This window comes from Natrix helvetica (assembly GCF_964273705.1).
Source record: "Natrix helvetica genome assembly, chromosome: 11".
Lineage (NCBI taxonomy): Eukaryota > Metazoa > Chordata > Lepidosauria > Squamata > Natricidae > Natrix > Natrix helvetica.
Window position 1 is genome coordinate 7,741,982 of NC_138562.1, and position 18,929 is coordinate 7,760,910.

The window sequence follows — 18,929 nt, forward strand, 5'->3', positions numbered from 1 at the left end:
CCACCCCTGTTTAGAAACCAGGCAAAACAACAACAACGGAAAACAGGTTCTTGATCCCTTGCAGGAAACAGTATTTTTAGCACAAGTCTCTTTAAAAAAATATATATCTCTCTTTTTTTTAGGAAGCAATAGACACCTTTAATGCCCCAAACAGTAGGAAGTTTGTTTTTATGTTGAGTACAAGAGCCGGAGGCCTGGGGATTAATCTAGCAACAGCTGATGTTGTGATCCTCTATGATTCAGATTGGAACCCACAAGTCGATCTACAAGCGATGGTAAGTGGAGATCTTGAATGTTTATTGCTTCACCCTTTTCATATAAGCTAACTAAAAACAAACAAACCCCATGTAAACACTACATTTGAAAGATTGATTAAAATAGAGCAGGGGTGTCCAAACTTGGGAACTTTAAGACTTGTGGACTTCAACTCCCAGAATTCCCCAGCCAGCATGGCTGGCTGGGGAATTCTGGGAGTTGAAGTCCACAAGTCTTAAAGTTCCCAAGTTTGGACACCCCTGAAATAGACTAAATAACGGTACATTCACCTCTGCCTTTCTATTGGTATTCGGCACCTTTTCACTTACACCTTTGTTAATTTACCCTGATTAGGATCGGGCACATCGGATTGGTCAAAAAAAGGCCGTGCGGGTATTTCGGCTTATCACTGACAACACCGTTGAAGAGAGAATAGTTGAAAGAGCCGAGATAAAACTCAGGCTGGACTCAATTGTTATTCAGCAAGGTACGGTTTAATATGTTTGTGGTATTCGGGGATAAAATTAAGAGAAGGCAGGATCTGACCCGGAGCATTCGGTAACGAAACTAGAAAAATCTGTCTTCCTTTGAGATTATTTCCCTCCTTCAACTTCAAAAGAGAAGAGCAACCGGAGTGGATAAAACATGGAGGATATGAGCCAAGGGGTGTCCAACCTTGGCAACTTTTAAGACTTGAGGACTTCAACTCCCAGCATGGCTGGCTGGGGAATTCTGGGAGTTGAAGTCCACGAGTCTTAAAGTTGCCAAGTTGGAAACCCCTGATATAAGCAGTTACAGGTAGCCCTTGATTTACAAGAGTCCGTTACAGCTGAGCCCCAGATGTCTGTTGCTAAGATGTTAAGTGAGCTTTTGCCCCATTTTACGATCTTTCTTGCCACAGTTGTTAATTGAATCACTACAGTTATTAAGTTAGTAACGGATGTTGAGTGAATCTGGCTTCCCTATTGACTCTGCTTGTCGCAAAAGGGGATTGCAGGATACTGCAATTGTCATAAGTATGAGTTAGTTGCCAAGCATCTGAATTTTGATCCTGTGGTCCCGGGGGATGCTGCAATGGTTATAAGTGTGAAAAATGGTCATAAGTCATTTTTTTCAGTGTTGTTATCTTCAAACAGTCACTAAACGAATGGTTGTAAGTTGAGGACGACCTGTAAATATTTTTCACATCTGAACAAAAATGCTGCACCAGGAAAAGGAATTCCTACTTCATTTGTTTAAAGTTGTACCTCGATTACACAAATGCCATTTTAATATGTTTGGGGTTCAGTATCGTGACTTTGTTTTCTATTTTTGATGTGACTTCAGTACCAAATAAATGCTTTGCTTGATATATTCTTAGCAAGCATATTGTGCTGCTGGTCAATTAAAATTTAATGGTCCTGTAAAAGTTGGATAATATCGTATGGTGCTCACCTCAAATTGCACATGTCAAAGTCAATCCATTCTATAAATCTTTGCTTTCAATTTGGCACTAATATATGAAACATTTAAATTTGCTGTTGCACTTTCACTCTTTAATTGTAATTAATTATAATTAATGCTTGCAATAAAATTATTTAATAATTTTATTAAATAGCCTGCTTAGATAGAGATATAATTTTATAATCCTAGTATAAAACTCACAGCGGGTTTGGAATTAAAATTCTCTGTGTTTTATGTATTAGGAAGGCTTATCGATCAGCAGTCCAACAAACTAGCAAAAGATGAAATGTTGCAAATGATTCGTCACGGAGCAACACACGTGTTCGCTTCCAAAGACAGTGAACTGACTGATGAAGACATTACCACTATTTTAGAAAGAGGTGAAAAAAAGGTGAGATAATGTGGAACATAAATCACTGTGCCTTGTTCATTTTTTCTGCTATCCGTAATAAATATCAGCCCTAAACTAAAAATATATGTTAGCTTAGCTAACTTTTCATACAGACTGATTAAAATCAACCATTGTATTTATATACAGGAAGAAGACATTTCTAAAAATATGTTTTCTTTCTTTCTTTTTTTTGGTACTTGTGACTTTCTTTAGACAGCTGAAATGAATGAACGTTTGCAAAAAATGGGTGAAAGCTCTCTTCGGAACTTCACAATGGACACTGAAATGAGTTTGTACAATTTTGAAGGGGAAGATTATAGAGGGAAACAAAAGGTACATTTTTCATATACACGGGGCATTGCCGTTGCATGAATTGCATTGCAGAGAATAACTTTTGATTTTAGTAGGCTCATAAACATCTTAAAATAAGTGCTGCGTGTTGCTGGGGTGAAATTTTAGGCTCTCATTATTGGCTCCCCCTCCCCCCCTTCCTGAATTTAGGTTGGAGTGTTCTTGTGACTGAAAAGTCTATTATCCTCTGGGTCTTGCCTGAGATGCAAAGATGGAAGCCAGTGCAATCTTTGGTTGCATTAACAGAGGGATAGAATCAAGATCACGTGAAGTGTTAGTGCTGCTTTATAAAGCCTTAGTAAGACCACGCCTAGAATACTGCATCCAGTTTTGGTCACAATATTATAAAAACATGTTGAGACCCTGGAAACTGTGCAGACGAGAGCAACAAAGGAGATGAGCGAGCTGGAGCCTAAAACATGAAGAACAGTTGCAGGAATTGGGTATGTCTAGTCTAGTAAAAAGAAGGACTAGGGGTGACATGAGAGCATTGTACCAATATTTTAGGGGAGCCACAAAGAAGTGGGAGTCAACCTATTTTCCAAAGCACCAGAAGGGAAGACAAGAAACGATGGATGGAAATTAATTGAGTTGTCTTAGAACTAAGGAGAAATTTGCCTGGCCTTCAGAAGTTATAGGTGCTCCAATTAGAATTAATACAGTGCAGGAGGCTGAAGCCTTCATTAAAAAGCATTTCTCCCTCCTAGAGGACGAACACAGCAAAGGCAGTGAAAAGGGTAGCAAGGTACAAGATATGAAGGAGGGGGGGGGCTGTGGCTCCTTCTGGGGACAGGGAGGAAGGAGCAATATCGAAAAGACACCTGAGGGTAGAAGAAGAAGCAATGGGTGGAAACTAATCAAGGAGAGAAGCAACTTAGAACTGAGGAGAAATTAGAACAATTAATCAGTGGAACAGAAGTTCCCTCCAGAAGTTGTGAACGCCCCAACCCTGGAAGTCTTTAAGAAGATGTTGGATAGCCATCTGTCTGAAACGGTATAGGGTTTCCTGCCTAGGCAGGAGGTTGGACTAGAAGACCTCCAAGGTCCCTTCCAACTCTACTATTGCATTGTATTGTATAGTCCAACCAGTGTAGAATATAGGATGAATGAAAGTGGTCCAAAAATTAATTATACTTTAGTCCAGACGACGGATGCTTTGGAAAATGTATCCTAGTCAAGTTCATAATGGAATTCTCAAAAGAGTCCCATAAATGCAATTAATTTTTGTTTCTCTAACTGTCACCCATGAAACAATGTACGTGCTCTTTTATTTCTTAATTTTCTCAAATTCAATGCTGGTATGGTTTAACATATGGCAAGGAGATTCATTACTTCTGTTTACTATTCACGTTTCAATATTTTTAAAAAAGGCTTCCTTCTGTTCAGGAGAAGGACATGAAAAAAATACAGAAAGCATTAACCCAGCACACAACAATTTATTCAGGTTTTTGTGAAAGAAGCAGCTGTGTCAGCAAGAACCTGACAATCTCCTCTGCCCTTTTAACTAGTTTATTTATTTCTTCTAGCTGAGCATGATGGAATGGATCGAGCCCCCAAAGCGAGAACGCAAAGCCAACTACGCTGTGGATGCCTATTTTAGGGAAGCTCTCCGTGTCAGTGAGCCTAAAATCCCAAAGGTCAGCCATGTAACCTTCTACATTGCACAGAGATAATATATTCATAGTAATATATAATATATATTCATGATAATAATATATAATATAATAATATATTCATTTTCATGAGTGCACAAATAAAAAAATTAGAACATAGCATCCATTCTCTTGTGTGTTTAATTTCAAAGGCTCCACGACCGCCCAAGCAGCCAAATATTCAAGATTTTCAATTCTTTCCACCCCGGTTATTTGAACTTCTTGAAAAAGAAATCCTCTATTATCGGAAGACGATAGGCTATAAGGTAAGAAAGTACAGCTTTTAATATTAAATAAATAAAATTCTATTACTAAATACCTTGCCCAATTTTTTTTTTTAAAGGCATCTTTTTAAAAATCAACCCTGTAGCGCTGGCTCATTCCAAATAAGGATATAGGTCCATGATGGCGAACCTCTGGCACGCGTGCCGGAAGTAGCACGCAGAGCCATCTCTCCGGGCACGTGAGCCATTGCCTGTTGCTCTTCCAGGCTCTGGCACACTGGGCAGCTAGTCTTCACGCAGGCGAGAGCGCCGGAAACCGGAAGATAAGCTGCCCGGTGCGCATGCGTGCACTGGGCCGCTGCTCTTCTGGTTTCCGGCATGTACATGCGCACTGGCCACCTGGCCTTCCGGTTTCTGGTGTGCATGCGCCCCGTCAGCCTGCTTTTCCAGTTTATGGCGCACATGCGCGCTCCTGTTTGGGCGCTTGGTGACGAAAAGCTTCGTTAACCCTTGCATAGGTTATGACACAATTCACTTCTTCACTGCCTAAGCACTGTATTCCTGCTGTGTCTTCTCCACACATACACACACCTGTGTGCTCTCATATGACAGCCAGAAGCTTTTGGAAGCTTTAAAAAGCGCTCTGGACACGTACTGGCTACTTACGTGTTGCCGTTACTGGCCCACTTGTGTGGAAGAAGTGCCTGCGAGCCATTGAGGAGGAAGAGATGAGTTATGAGAGGTTACGTTCATCTCTCCTGTAAACACAAGTAAAAAGAATGTTTCTCTGCCGTTGCCCCGATGCCAGAGAAATATTTCCTCTCCTCAGAAATCCCCAGTCAATGAAAAATGCATCCATCTTGCCTTTTGGCATTTCAGAGAAAAGCCATAAAGGGAGCCGGAGAGGCCTCTACCCAGAATCCTTAATGGCGTGGCTGGCTAAGCTATTCATTCATTTCATTGCTGGTTTTCAGGTCCCCAGGAATCCTGACCTTCCGAATGCAGCCCAGGTCCAGAAGGAGGAACAGCGGAAGATTGATGAATCGGCTCCTCTTTCTTCCGAAGAGGCCGAAGAGAAAGAGAGGCTGCTCACCCAGGTAGATGGCTTTTGGGCTTCGTGTTTATTTCTTATTTAAAAAGAAAGAAAGAAAGGAAAGAAAGAAAGAAAGAAAAAGAAGAAGCTGTGATTATCCACCCGTCTGCTTGCTGTGCAAGACGTCACCGTAATTATCCCCTGGAAAACTGCAAATGCTGTCTGATCATATGGATTAATTTGTAATTGCATTGACTCGAAGCCAGAGTTGGCAGTTCTACATGCAGCCCCCCCCCAACTCCATCCCCAAAGGGGGAGCAAATGAGATATTTAATGCATATCTTTTACATTGAAACTCATACATTCTCTTCTAAATAAGATTATGTTGTTGACCAGAATGTGACAGCCATCCCCTACAGCTGTTAGAGGCATGGAAAAAATAAATAATTGTGTAAGCCCCAGCTGGGGGAAAAAAAAAAACACACTACCAATAAAGTAGAGGTAACTTTAATCAGTACAGGCGGTCCTTGATTTATGACCACAATTGAGCCCAAAATTTCTGTTGCTGAGCAAGTCTTTGTTAAGTTAATTTTGGCCCATTTTTTCTCTAAAGGGTTAGGGGTGCAAGGGTCTTGTAACTTGACAGCTTTAAGACTTGTGTGCTTCAAATGCCAGTTTCTGAGCCAACATTTTGGTTGCTAAGCAAGAGTGTTGTTAAGTGAGTTTCACCACATTTTACAATTTGGCCATGCCCACCCAGTCACATGGCTGGCAAGCCACTCCCACAAAGCAGATTCTAAAAAATTTTGAAACCCACCACTGCCACAGACGTTAAATAAATCCAACTGCAGTTGTTAAGTTAGTAACATGGATAATAAGTGAATCTTGCTTCCCCGTTGTCTTTGCTTGGCAGAAGGGCGCAGAAGGGGATCACATGATCCCAGGACACTGCAGCCGTCATAAATATGAGTCAGTTGCCAAGTGTCTGAATTTTGATCACATGACCATGGGGATGCTGGAATGGTCATAAGTGTGAAAAATGGTCTTAAATCACTTTTTTCAGTGCTGTTGTAAGTTCAAATGGTTACTAAATGAACAGTTGTAAGAGGTGGCTCAGTGGCTACGACGCTGAGCTTGTAGATCAGAAAGGTCGGCAGTTCAGCGGTTCGAATCCCTAGTACAGCGTAACGGAGTGAGCTCCCGTTACTTGTCCCAACGTCTGCCAACCTAGCAGTTCAAAAGCATGTAAAAATGCAAGTAGAAAAATAGGAACCATCTTTAGTGGGAAGGTAACAGCATTCCGGGCACCTTCGGGGTTGAGTCATGCCAGCAATATGACCATGGAGACGTCTTCGGACAGCGCTGGCTCTTCAGCTTTGAAACGGAGATGAGCACCGTCCCTTAGAATTGAGAACAACTAGTACATATATGCAAGGGGAACCTTTACCTTTTTACCTTTAAGTAGAGGACTACTTTTACTAGCACGGATGATGTTGCCTTGTTTGGGTAATGATAGTTCTGCCAGAAAACAGCCAAGGTCAGAGAGCACCAAGGACCATCCTGAAAAAAAGCTGCCCATCTTTAGTGGTTATGCTGTGAATTCCTGTTTGCAAATATTGAAAGAGAAGGGATTAGTTTTCAAAATGCAATTGCCAACTTCTCAGCAGCTAGGTAGAGATAGAAAGTGGGAACTCAATGAAGAGTACAGTTGAAACTGACACAGTTCAGACTGAATTGAAAGGTTTGGCTTTTACCAAAATAAACCTCCCTCTTGCAATGAATTACTATTGACTGACCATTCCTAAATTGAGGACTACCAGCAGTGGATGGTTCCAGGCACTTTATGTTTAACATTTCATCAGTAACTTTCTGGCACAAAGTCTGCAAGTTTTGATTTTGCTACATTTTTAATGAGTGTTGTTGAATCAGTGTAATTGATTTTACGCCTGAATTGCTGGGCTATTCAAACATAATTTTTAACACTCTTTGCATGTTATGAGATAGGAAGCATAGAGCTTTTGTTGCCTTCTTCTCCAACAAAATATAACATTCTTAATATATCCTTCTATATTAGCACTTAGACTTAGATAGTAAAGATACAGATACTTGAATCCTCCACTTGAAAAGTTGACTTAACAACTGTGTTTTGATCATTTAAATTGCCAGTGTCAGATGAAGTGAATGTTACAATGAAAATACAGATGGTGGTTCCTAACTTCTCTACAGAGAGAGTAAACATTTTCACAACACCGTTTAATGTTTGAAAATAGGTACATGAAACATCTGAATCTTTTCTCCTTTGTCTGTTTACATTCTGTTTTTCTATCCACATATTTTTGGTTGAGTCCAATCAATATGACTTGTCTTGCTCTTTGTTTGAGAATTATGTATGTATGTATGTATGTATGTATGTATGTATGTATGTATGTATGTATGTATGTATGTATGTATTTATTTATTTATTTATTTATTTACAACTGGTAACCCCAACATGGTAGAACATCAGTAAAAGCAAAGAAATGCAGCTTGATGTTAAAAGTATGCATTTCAGCTATTATCTAAAAATATACAGCTGTTTCAGCAGCTGGTAGCAGCTGGTTGATATTGTCTGGGTTCTGAAGTTAAATAGAATTCAGTCTGATTAGTACATGGTAGAGATTCCTACAGGAAATTCCAGGTTTGTAGGCTGGATTGGGACGCGGTAGCTCAGTGGCTAAGACACTGAGCTTGTCGATCAGAAAGGCCAGCAGTTCAGCGGTTCAAATCCCTAGTGCCGTGTAACTGAGTGAGCTCCACTTACTTGTCCCAGCTTCTGCCAACCGAGCAGTTCGAAAGCATGTAAAAATGCAAGTAGAAAAATAGAGGCCACCTTTGGTGGGAAGGTAAGTGTGTTCCGTGCGCCTTTGGCGTTTAGTCATGACCACGGAGACGTCTTTGGACAGCGCTGGCTCTTCGGCTTTGAAACGGAGATGAGCACCGCCCTGTAGAGTCGGGAACAACTAGCACAGATGCACTCGGGGAACCTTTACCTTTGACTTTGCACAACCACTAAATGAACTGTTGTTAAGTCGAGAACTGCCTGTAGCTAATAGGAGTCATGCTGATGTTGATCCATGCTTCAAAAAGTACCTCATTTCTTGTTGCTGATTTGTTGTTTTATACAAAGGGTTGGACGTATATTTTTTCTGTCTTAAGAGCAGAAGTTCTTCCCTCGTAGAGTGGTTCTTTCTGGGTGAAGGAAATATTTTATGGTGTACACTAGCCGGTTTTCAGTAGATCTGATCTCGGAAATAAGTGTCATATCTAGCATTTTGCAGTAATTCTTCAATTGATCAAACACTGATCGTCCGTGGCACACACTGTATAAAATATTTGACATTTGTCTCTTCAGTAATTAACTTTGGTCGCTGCCAACATTTAGAGGGTCCTGATTTAATTATTTAAAAAGTTTAATGATGTTTAAGGAACTGTTTTGAGTGCCAATTCTTTGTTTATATTCCTTCCATAGTCAATAGGTTTTTTTCATGCCCCCCACCCCCTCCATATTTTATCAAAAGTATGCATGGGAACTGGGGATTTTCTTCCCTTCCAGGTGTTCATTTCATTCACCATTTGCTTTGTAAGTGTTTGAAACAGAATGTTCCTGCATTTAGTTCCAGAAGATTGCCTGTGACATCTGGACAAGGGCCCTCACATTCTTAAAGGTGGTTTTTTTTGTGGTTAGTTACTTGTAATTGTTCAAGTGTGATACAAGTGAAAGCCCACTAAGATTTGGACTGAACTTTTGTTTCTTTGGAGACTTGCCATTTACAAGCATGAATAGAACAACTTCTCTCCCTTACGTGTGAGGAGCTGTGTTTAAAAATAACTCGGCTTTTTATGACTTGAGTAATAAACCCCGGATAATAGATGTTTATGGAAATACTGCAAGATCATTAACCCCTGTAATTATTATGTGACATTGTACCAAGGCATTAATGAGCAAATCCAACTGCATCCTCCTAAGATGCGAGCTCTGACAAAAACAACTTCTTTTAACAGGGTTTTACAAACTGGAACAAAAGAGACTTCAATCAGTTTATTAAAGCTAATGAAAAATATGGCCGTGACGACATTGATGATATTGCCCGTGAGGTGGAAGGAAAGTCACCGGAGGAAGTTATCGAGTATTCAGGTGCGCTAATTGTTCCTTGATTAATTAAGAATGATTGATTGAATGATTAAAAACATAATTGAGGTCGCTTTCTTGCCACCCCGCATATCCATCTTACATTGCAACAACCCTAGACTTCCTTTCCTCCTAACCTCCCTTCTCTACCTTCTTTCCTCCTCTTCTTTCTCTTTTTGTCTTCCTGTCCCCCGCTCTTCCTCTCTTCTTCCCCCCTCTCCTATTCTTACAACCCTCCCTTACTTCCTCTCCTTTTCCCTTCCTTCTTTTCCCTCCTCTTTCTCCCTCCTTCTGTTGTTGCCTTTACTTATTTTCTTCTTCACTCAGATGGATTTTCCGGGTGAGATTCCAGCAAGTTTCATATTTACATAAAAATAAACAAGCTACCAACCTCTGAGCTCCTATAGCATTTTCCACATTGATCAACGATAGTCATGGGGAGAAGATATCCTTTAATCTTGTAGTTTTCAGTTATGATTTTTTAAAAAAACCCCACCCAAGCCTGTTTTATCTTATTTGGATGTTCTTCTGGAGAAAGAAAGCGTTCCTGGTTGTTACATCATGTGCAATGTTGACATAATAGGTTTTTGTGATGACATTGACAAGACCGGACAGATGTTTAGCCATTACTACAGTCCCTGGATTCCCTAAGAGTTTAATATGAAAATGGATAAAATTCTGTCTTTTGTACAAGTTGCTTTGATGGCACCTTTTGAAAGGTTCCATTTGCAGTTGTTTGACAGCCACAGCGAAAACTCAAAAGATGTTACAGTGCTCCATGAGGCATTTGGAGGAACTACCGTGTTTCTCCGAAAATAAGACTGGGTCTTACCATATTTTTCGGACTATAAGACGCACCAAGGTTTTGAAGAGGCAAATTAAAAAAAAAATTTGCACTCTGCAAACCTCCCAAAAATGGCCCGTTTTTCATGAACACTGGCCCATTTCCCCCCCCCCCCCCGCCAAAGGCATGAATAGCCTTTAGGGGGCTTACAGAGTGCTCCTGGGGGAGTGCCCTCCCCCAAAATGAGCAACAAATGGCCCATTTTTTGTGAAAACAGGTCCGTTTTTTGTCAAAAAAATAGCACGCGTAGCCTTTTAGGAGGCTTATTGAGTACTCCGGGGGAGAGGGCAAAATTGAGCAAAAAGCAGCCTGTTTTTCACTCATTTCTGCCTTCCCCAGCCCCCAAGAGCTCTCTGAAAGGCTATGCACGGCCATTTTGGTGAAGGAGACGGGGCCTCGGGAGGCAATGCTGTATTCAGTGTATAAGACGCACCCAGATTTTCAGCCTCTTTTTTGAGGGAAAAAGGTGCGTCTTATACTCCGAAAAATACGGTATATTAATTTTTGCTCCAAAAGATGCATTGGGGCAGTGATGATGTGCCGAAAAGAGAGCATGCATGTGCGCTCGTAGGGATGCAAAGCCAGAAGAGGAGCTGCCCAGAGGGCATGCGTGCACCAGAAAATGAACGTCTGGTTTCCGGTGCATGCATCTGCGGCAGCCAGCAAGACCTCCGGTTACTGGTGCGCATGCTAATGCCAGAAAAAGGAATACCAGCTCTTCCAGTTTCTGGCGCTGCCGCATGTACGAAGGCCAGCTGATTGTTGTCGTGCGTGAATGTTGGGCAGAAACCCAGAAGAGGAATGGGCAACGCTGTGCATGCCAAGAGACATGGCTCTGCGTGCTACTTCGGGCACGCGTGCCATAGGTTCACCATCACAGCATTAGGGCTTATTTTCTGGTTAGGTCTTAATTTGGGGGGGGGGAAATACAGTACTAAATGCGTCAATCTGACTGACAATCTTAACTGGGGCTTATTTTGGGGGTAGAGCTTTTATTACCAGCATCCTGAAAAATCATGCTAGGATTTATTTTCCAGTTGGGTCTTATTTTGGGGGGAAACAAGGTAGCAGGTTCACCCCATAAAACTGAATACTGGAAAAATTGGGACACAATACTTTTACGCAATGCCTGATTTACCTTTGGATTTCACTATCATCAAAATATAGGGCTAGCTGTCAGCTTGACAGCTTAAAAAAAAAAGGATTCCATCGATTCAGGGGGATTCATGGAGATCACTGGCTGTTTGCCTTGATGGCCCTGGATCTGCCTCTGAAGACTGTCTGCAGGGAGACTAATGGGCTCCCTGTGCAGTTGGTTGGGCACTGTGAGAATAGACAGCTAGACCAGATGGGGCACGGTTTATGTTTTTGCTGCCTAGCGTCAACTTGAAATGCAAGAAACTGCCATCTTGTAGCAGACAGAAAGGCCTCTTGGCTGTAGCCTGTCCCTTTTTTCTGTCTGTCCCTCTTCCACCCTCCCTTGAATAATGCCTAATGGGCTTTAAGCTTAATTGCTCATTTTAAAGTTACATTTTCCCTCCAACTTCCAATGCCCTCTTCGAAAGAAATGCCTGGGGAAAAAATATAGGAAATTTGGATGGCTTCATCTACTTATACAAATTCAGTCAGATGTGTATTTTTTCCCTTGTTTTGAATTACTGAAAGCTTTGAAAACATTGTCATAAAAAAAAGGTTTACGGCATAAAATGTAACTTGGTAAGTTTTCAGAACATTTAAAACGTTCTCACTATGGAGATGCTGTAATTGTGTTTAGCTCATCTTATGGGACTCAATGCTTTAATTGCTTTGAAGTAATGTTCCTTTTATTATGGAACATGTAAGATGATGGTGGTGATTACTATTATTATTATTATTATTGTAATTTCAGCTGTATTTTGGGAACGTTGCAATGAACTCCAGGACATCGAGAGGATCATGGCTCAGATTGAAAGAGGAGAAGCTAGAATACAGAGGAGGATTAGCATCAAAAAAGCACTGGATGTCAAAGTAAATCTGTCCATTGATATTCTCCTAATTAATCTTGTCCTTCAAAAACCAGCAGGTGGTGATTCCCCCTCCCCACCCCTCGCTGACAAAATTATTCGCTGTCCTTTCCTAATTTTTCATTTCAAAACTTCCATAACCAATTCAGAAATAGGCAAACTTATTCTTTGTGTTGATACGTGTTTATAAAGCTGTAAGAATTGAAATGTCCCCAATATATTAATTTACATCAAGTTTGTGTTAGACATTTAGCAACCACATAGATATTTTTTATCTCCAGCAATCTGTCCTTAATCTGGTGTTTCAAGTCTTCCAGTAGTGCAGCCACTGTAACTGAATCCCTCCTTATTATTGTTTAAATTGTACACTACCCAACTCCCAATGAGCCTTTCGTTTCTTTGCAATAATGGTGAATATCTGTATCTCGGGTGTAGGATGAAGGTGAAGGTTTATTCTCCAAGCTTGGGGGTTGGTTTCTGAATGTTTTGTGACCAGGCTAGGTAACATCTTCAGTGGAGTTTAGGGGATGTTAGCATCAACTCGCAAAGCACTCCTGGCCTCCTCTCGAGTTGCCATAACCAGGAGACGGGAGCTGCCATGACCAGAAGCACATTCCATGCATACCTTTCTCCAAATTGTATCCCAGGGTACCAAAGCCAGCTGGAGAGGCAGGATTTCTACAGCCCGGGAAAGGCTGTTGGAGAATGTGATTTATGACATACCTGAGAGGAGGGGGAAGACAGGGTTATGGTTGGGCCATACATCACGTGGGAGCAGAGCTAACTCCACTCAGGAACAGCTGACATGTTGCTCCTATAAATCACTGGATTTCCTTTGAAACTTGGCTTGAGGCTCATGGATTAATTAGGCCACCGGAACCTTGGCAGTTAGTGTTCTTCTGCTGATAAGGTCTTCAGGTGTGAGTGTGTCAACTGAGAGTCTTGTGATGGGCCAGGTATGGGTGCGTCAAGTGGGAGTCTTGGGGGAGGGGGCTTACATCAGGTTAGGGTCATTGAACTGCTGGTGGGAGGGAGCTTGCGGGAGTTGATTAAGGGTCGGTGCTGTCTCTGGTTAGCTGTGTGGTTGATTTGGATTCTGAAGAGTTTGTATGCTAGTTGTAGTAGCCTACAAACCCTTCAGAAGTCAACCACACAGCTAACCAGAGACAGTACCGATCCACAACCAACTCATGCAAGCCCCCCCCCCTCACCCAGCAATTCATCTCCCAGAGACCCTCACCCGTGTAACCTCCCCATCACTAGACCAACCACACTCACACCTGAAGCCCTTATAAACAGAAGAACACTAACATCCCCTAAATTTCCGCTGAAGATGCTACCTATCCTGGTGATGAAAAGTTCGGAAACCAACCCACAAGCTCGGAGAACGAACCTTCAGCTTTTCCTTTCTTTGATGCAAGTCGCTCTTCTTTTTTCTTCCACTTTCCCATCATTGGAGACGCTTCCAGACAGCCCATTTCATACAATGTCTCCCAAACAGGATAATTAGTCCCCAAGATAAGCATAACACTATTCTGGTGTTACATCGCCAGTATTAAGTCCTTAGAATTACCGAATACATTTTGAGCGGGAATGATTTGTTTGTTTTGACCTTGGCGTAATTACAGTGAATTTCCTGCCCTTGAAAGAAGAGTGCATAGCTATCGAATGAGATGCTGACAGAAATGCCTAGCAGAAGAAATCTGATACATGCATGTATGTTTTTATATCTTTTCAACGCTTTTAGATTGCAAGGTATAAAGCCCCTTTCCATCAGCTGCGAATTCAGTACGGAACCAACAAAGGCAAAAACTACACAGAAGAAGAAGATCGGTTCTTGATATGCATGTTGCATAAAATGGGATTTGATAAAGAAAACGTGTATGAAGAGCTAAGACAGTGTGTGCGCAATGCGCCCCAGTTCAGATTTGATTGGTTTATTAAGTCCAGAACCGCCATGGTAAGCAAAGGGTCTGCTGATGCGAGCTTGGTTTATTTCTGCGTGTCTTGTTTTTTTAAAAACTCCTTTTGGTTTTATGGATCTGATTGTGTCATGTTATTTTTTATTTTGAAATAGTTAATTACTATTTATTTTGCACAATGAGAAAAAAATATATTAAAAATATGCTCGCCTTGAGCTGTTTTGCTCTAGTGCCACGACTGCGTGGATATCCGTTTTCCATCTAAGAATATGTGATTTCAGATTTTAGAAGTTTCAGAATAGAGATGGAAGGGACCTTGGAGGTTTTCTGGCCCAACCCCTGTTCAAGCAGGACACCCTATACCCATGATGGCGAACCTATGCCATTTGTCAGGGCACGCGAGGCGCTGCCCTGTCAGCTGAGTTCACCTTTTTAAAAGCTATTTTTCGCCTTCCCCAGGCTCCAGAGGCTTTATGGGAACCTGGGGAGGGCGAAAAGAGCCTCCCCCCCCCCGGGAGGCTTCAGGGACCGTCGTGAAGCCTTCGGAATGCTTAAAACCACCCTCCGAGCAAACCGGAAGTGACTTCTGGGTTGCTCGGAGGGTCGTTTTAAGCGTTCCGAAGGCTTCAGGGACCGTCCGAGGCTTCCCTGATGCTTTTGGAGCGCTTAAAACAACCCTGGGGGGCATGCGCACTGGGGGGGCTCGCGCGTTGCATTATGGGTGCGGCACGCCCGCACTCGACCCCCCTGCGCTCCCCCCACTTGTGGCACGCAAGCCAAAAAAGGTTCGCCATCACTGCCCTATACCATTTCAAACAAGTGGCTCTCCACTCTCTTCTTAAAAACCTCCAGTGATGAAGCACCCACAACTTTTGAAGGCCAGGCATTCCACTGGGTAGATTGTTCTCACTGTTAGGAAATTTCTCCGTCATTCCAGGTTGTTTCTTGATTAGTTTCCATCCATTGTTTCTTGTCTTGCCTTCATGGCTTTGGAAAATAGGTTGACCCCCTCTTCTTTCTGGCAGCCCCTCAAATAGCAGGAACCCTGCTATCATTTCACCCCGAGTCCTTCTTTTCCCTAACTAGCTAAACCCAAATCCTGCAGCTGCTCTTCATATGTTTTAGTCTCCAGGCCTTTATTCTTCTCTGTACTTTTTCCAAATCTCAACATCTTTTTTGTAATAGAATAGAATAGAATAACAGAGTTGGAAGGGAACTTGGACGTCTTCTAGTCCAACCCCTTACTTAGACAGGAATCCCTACAGCACTTCAGATAAATAGATATCCAACATCTTCTTAAAAACTTCCAGTGTTGGAGCATTCACAACTTCTGGAGGCAAGTTCTTCCATTGGTTAATTGTTCTAACTGTCAGGAAATTTCTCTTTAGTTCTAAGTTGCTTCTCTCCTTGATTAGTTTCCACCCATTGCTTCTTGTACTACCCTCGGGTGCTAATCTGTGCAGAAACTACATCAGGAACTGACATAACGCAATACCGGCATCCCAAAGGTACTTTTTCAAAGTACTTTGTGTCTTTGTTAGAGATAAAGAAAGTCCAGTTGCATTTTGAAAAAGCACCTTTGGGACAATAATAACCTGGATAGCTGAGGATCTCCGTAGACATACATATTGGCATAACAAACTAGAATTGGGGTCTGTTTGATGACACTGAAAATTAAAAGAAATTTGCCTGTGGTAATGCCAAGGTACCTGTGATTTGTTTAGGTGAATCTCACTCTTTGGGGCTCCTGTTATACTCTGGATAACATCCACACTGGAATCTTTTTAAAGCTCCATTGGAGATATTGGGATCCATTTAAACCATCTATCTGTGCTTTACTTTGATTGTCTTTTTAAATTCTGCTTGAAGTGAAGAGGGATTTTCTCTGCAAAAACAAATGTACAATTGTTTTGACTTTGGGCAGATAAAATGAAATGACATATTAAATTTTAACTGCTGAGGATATCATTGTTAAATTGTCTCTGCGGTGTATCACTTCTAAACCTCAGCATGAGTTTCTAGAACTGTTTTCTTTAGCATAAGAGAACATGAAAAGATGAACCAGACACAATAAATGTGAGTTCCTTCTGGGAATATTCCGATTTAATGGCAAATCCCAATGCTTCCATAAGAGACCAATACTAAGCAAATATATGATACTCTCTAGCTTATGTAAAAGAATATCTCATTTTCCATAATTAGCTGCTTCTGCTTTCCATAACTTGGTGTCTTCTACATACAGCTACAATTTTGTAGAGTTTGTTGCATACATTCAAATCCAGAAGCACACACAGATAACTGATTCAGCTGGATTTATCAAGTTCTTTATATACATAAGAATAGATGAATAAATGTACAATACCAACAGATGGTCCTTCCAAGTAAACACAAGGCAGGAGAGTTACAGGCAAACACAAGCAGTTAGTTTCATATCAGCAGACAAGCCCAGACAGACTGCTAGTTTACTTCTCAGAGCAGCAGACTGCTTAAGTTTCTGTTTCAATTCTCTGCACAGGCTCATATCTTGTCTGTTTAAGCTCCCATTGGCTGACTTACTTGCTATGCCTATTCATTGGCTGACCTTGTTCCCATGTCTCTCCCAGTCATGAATATTTTAACAAATCCCCCCCCCCCCTTTATTGTTGTTATAAACACATCAAGTTATTTGGGAAGGCTAATTTAGAATCCATAAACACATCAAGCTATTGGAGAAAGCTGATTTTGAAGAACAAAATGTGTTAACTAAGATGCCCAAGAAGTTGGAACAACATAGTAAAAAGTCTATAAAATTAGCAAGGATAAATGGCTAAGAGAGAGGACTCGAAGAAAGTGGGTAAAAAGACTCATTTCCAATGTCTTCATATGAGGACCTGGCTTCTTTTAGTAAAATGCACTGATGGAGAATTCAGGACAGGCAGGAATTTGTTGACACAAGGTATAATGATAAGACACTAGTTTAGATAAGCCTTCTCCATATGTCCCCTCCAGATGTGTGGGTGCTGCAACTCCTTGACTTCCCAACCATGTTGGACCCATGACATCTGGAGGATAGCATGTAGTAGAACTGGGGTGTCAAAGTCAAGGCTCTCAAGCCAGATCCAGCTTGCGGGATGCTTAAATCTGACCCGTGGGGCCAGCCTTCCCCCACCTTGCTCCATTTTCAGCCTGGATGGCCTCCAGCACCCTGCCGGCCAAAACGGGGCAATGAGCCAGTGAGACTCTTTTTTATATCCAGTCATCAATTCTATTCACTTATTGGGTTCATTCTTGAATCTTCTCAAAATATTCTTAGTCTCTGCTTCTATCAGGTATATGCCTAAAATGCCAACATTTTGAACAAAATAAAAACTTTTTTTTTTGGTAAAATCCTTCGTTACATCAAAAGGATAAGAGTAACCATTTTGCATCTACGTCCGCGCTTAAATATGCCAAAGGGGAAAAAAGCAAATAACGATAACGGTCCTGCAATTTGCTCGGAAGATCTTCCTTACGTCCCGATGGCCACAAGGTGTCTCCCTGGTTCTAGATAAATTAGCTGAATTTATTTCTCCGTGCGGCTCATCGGCTCTGCTTTCACTTGAAAAACTATTTTTTTCAGAAAACCCGTATGATTCTACGGCAAGTATTTATTTTCTTGCCAGCGTCTAGCTTACACAGTATGAATCTGTAAGTGGCACGATTATTTCCATTCCTTCTTCTTCCCCAATCTTTACCTTTAGATGCTCTGCTTTAGTAGGCGGTCTTTCTTTTTAGTGACAGTGATAAAGATGGGATCCTTAAGCACCACTGATTCGCGGATCTGTTCTTTTCAAGGCATGATGGGGGCCTGTTCCCAATGTACATTTTTTTTTCTATTAGTCCAGGTTCGTTGGTATATGTATTGTGTACTGAGCTAGTCAATATACTGTATATATTTTTCATCATTAACATATGCCTCATGGTTTATATCAGTGAAATTATTTATTTATTTATTTATTTGATTAGACTTATAAGCCGCTCCCTCTCCTCGAAGGGACTCGGGGTGGCGTACAATAAAAAACATATCACATGTTGCACGGAGGAGGTATAAAAAACTCACAACATCAATTATTACATTTCATAAAATAACACAGTAATAATAGAGTTAAAAAACATTAAAATACCTTAAAATTTAAAATTGCCAGGGGGAATAGAAGACAAAGCTATAGTTGAGCCAGGCCAGCTAGTTGGAACAGGTGGGTCTTGAGTTTCTTGCGGAAGGAGCGGAGATCAGTAGTAGTCCTAATGTCGGGGGGGAGGTCATTCCAGAGGGCTGGGCCCATCACAGAGAAGGCCCTGCTCCTGGGTGCCGCCCTCTGGCACTGCTTAGTGGACGGCACCCGGAGGAGTCCCTCTCTGTGAGAGCGAATTGGTCGCAGGGATGTATGGGGCAGGATGCGATCCCGCAAGTAACAATATTTCTTCCTTTTAGGACGCAGACAGCTTTTCCTGCCCCTCATAGTGGCGATTCTGTATTTCGACAATTTCTTTATGATAGAAAAATAGTCACAGATGTCATTCTAGAGTTATAATGGACAGAGATGCTGATAATATGTGTAACACCAGCACTTCGTTACTCTACTTCCTTCTGTTCTAAATGATGGCTGTGTTACAGTAACTATTAA

The 18,929-nt window shown here is 41.5% G+C and overlaps 1 protein-coding gene across 1 annotated transcript in view; it reads left to right on the forward strand.

Moving 5' to 3' along the window:
* Positions 1-18,929, forward strand: part of SMARCA1 (SNF2 related chromatin remodeling ATPase 1) — a 53,144-nt gene that overhangs the window by 25,372 nt on the left and 8,843 nt on the right. The window contains exons 13-22 of the mRNA XM_081963974.1: positions 123-275; positions 610-742; positions 1,941-2,089; positions 2,303-2,422; positions 3,967-4,077; positions 4,245-4,358; positions 5,291-5,413; positions 9,391-9,523; positions 12,250-12,368; positions 14,112-14,324. Of these exons, the coding sequence (XP_081820100.1) occupies positions 123-275; positions 610-742; positions 1,941-2,089; positions 2,303-2,422; positions 3,967-4,077; positions 4,245-4,358; positions 5,291-5,413; positions 9,391-9,523; positions 12,250-12,368; positions 14,112-14,324 (1,368 nt within the window). The remainder of the gene's footprint in view (positions 1-122; positions 276-609; positions 743-1,940; positions 2,090-2,302; positions 2,423-3,966; positions 4,078-4,244; positions 4,359-5,290; positions 5,414-9,390; positions 9,524-12,249; positions 12,369-14,111; positions 14,325-18,929) is intronic.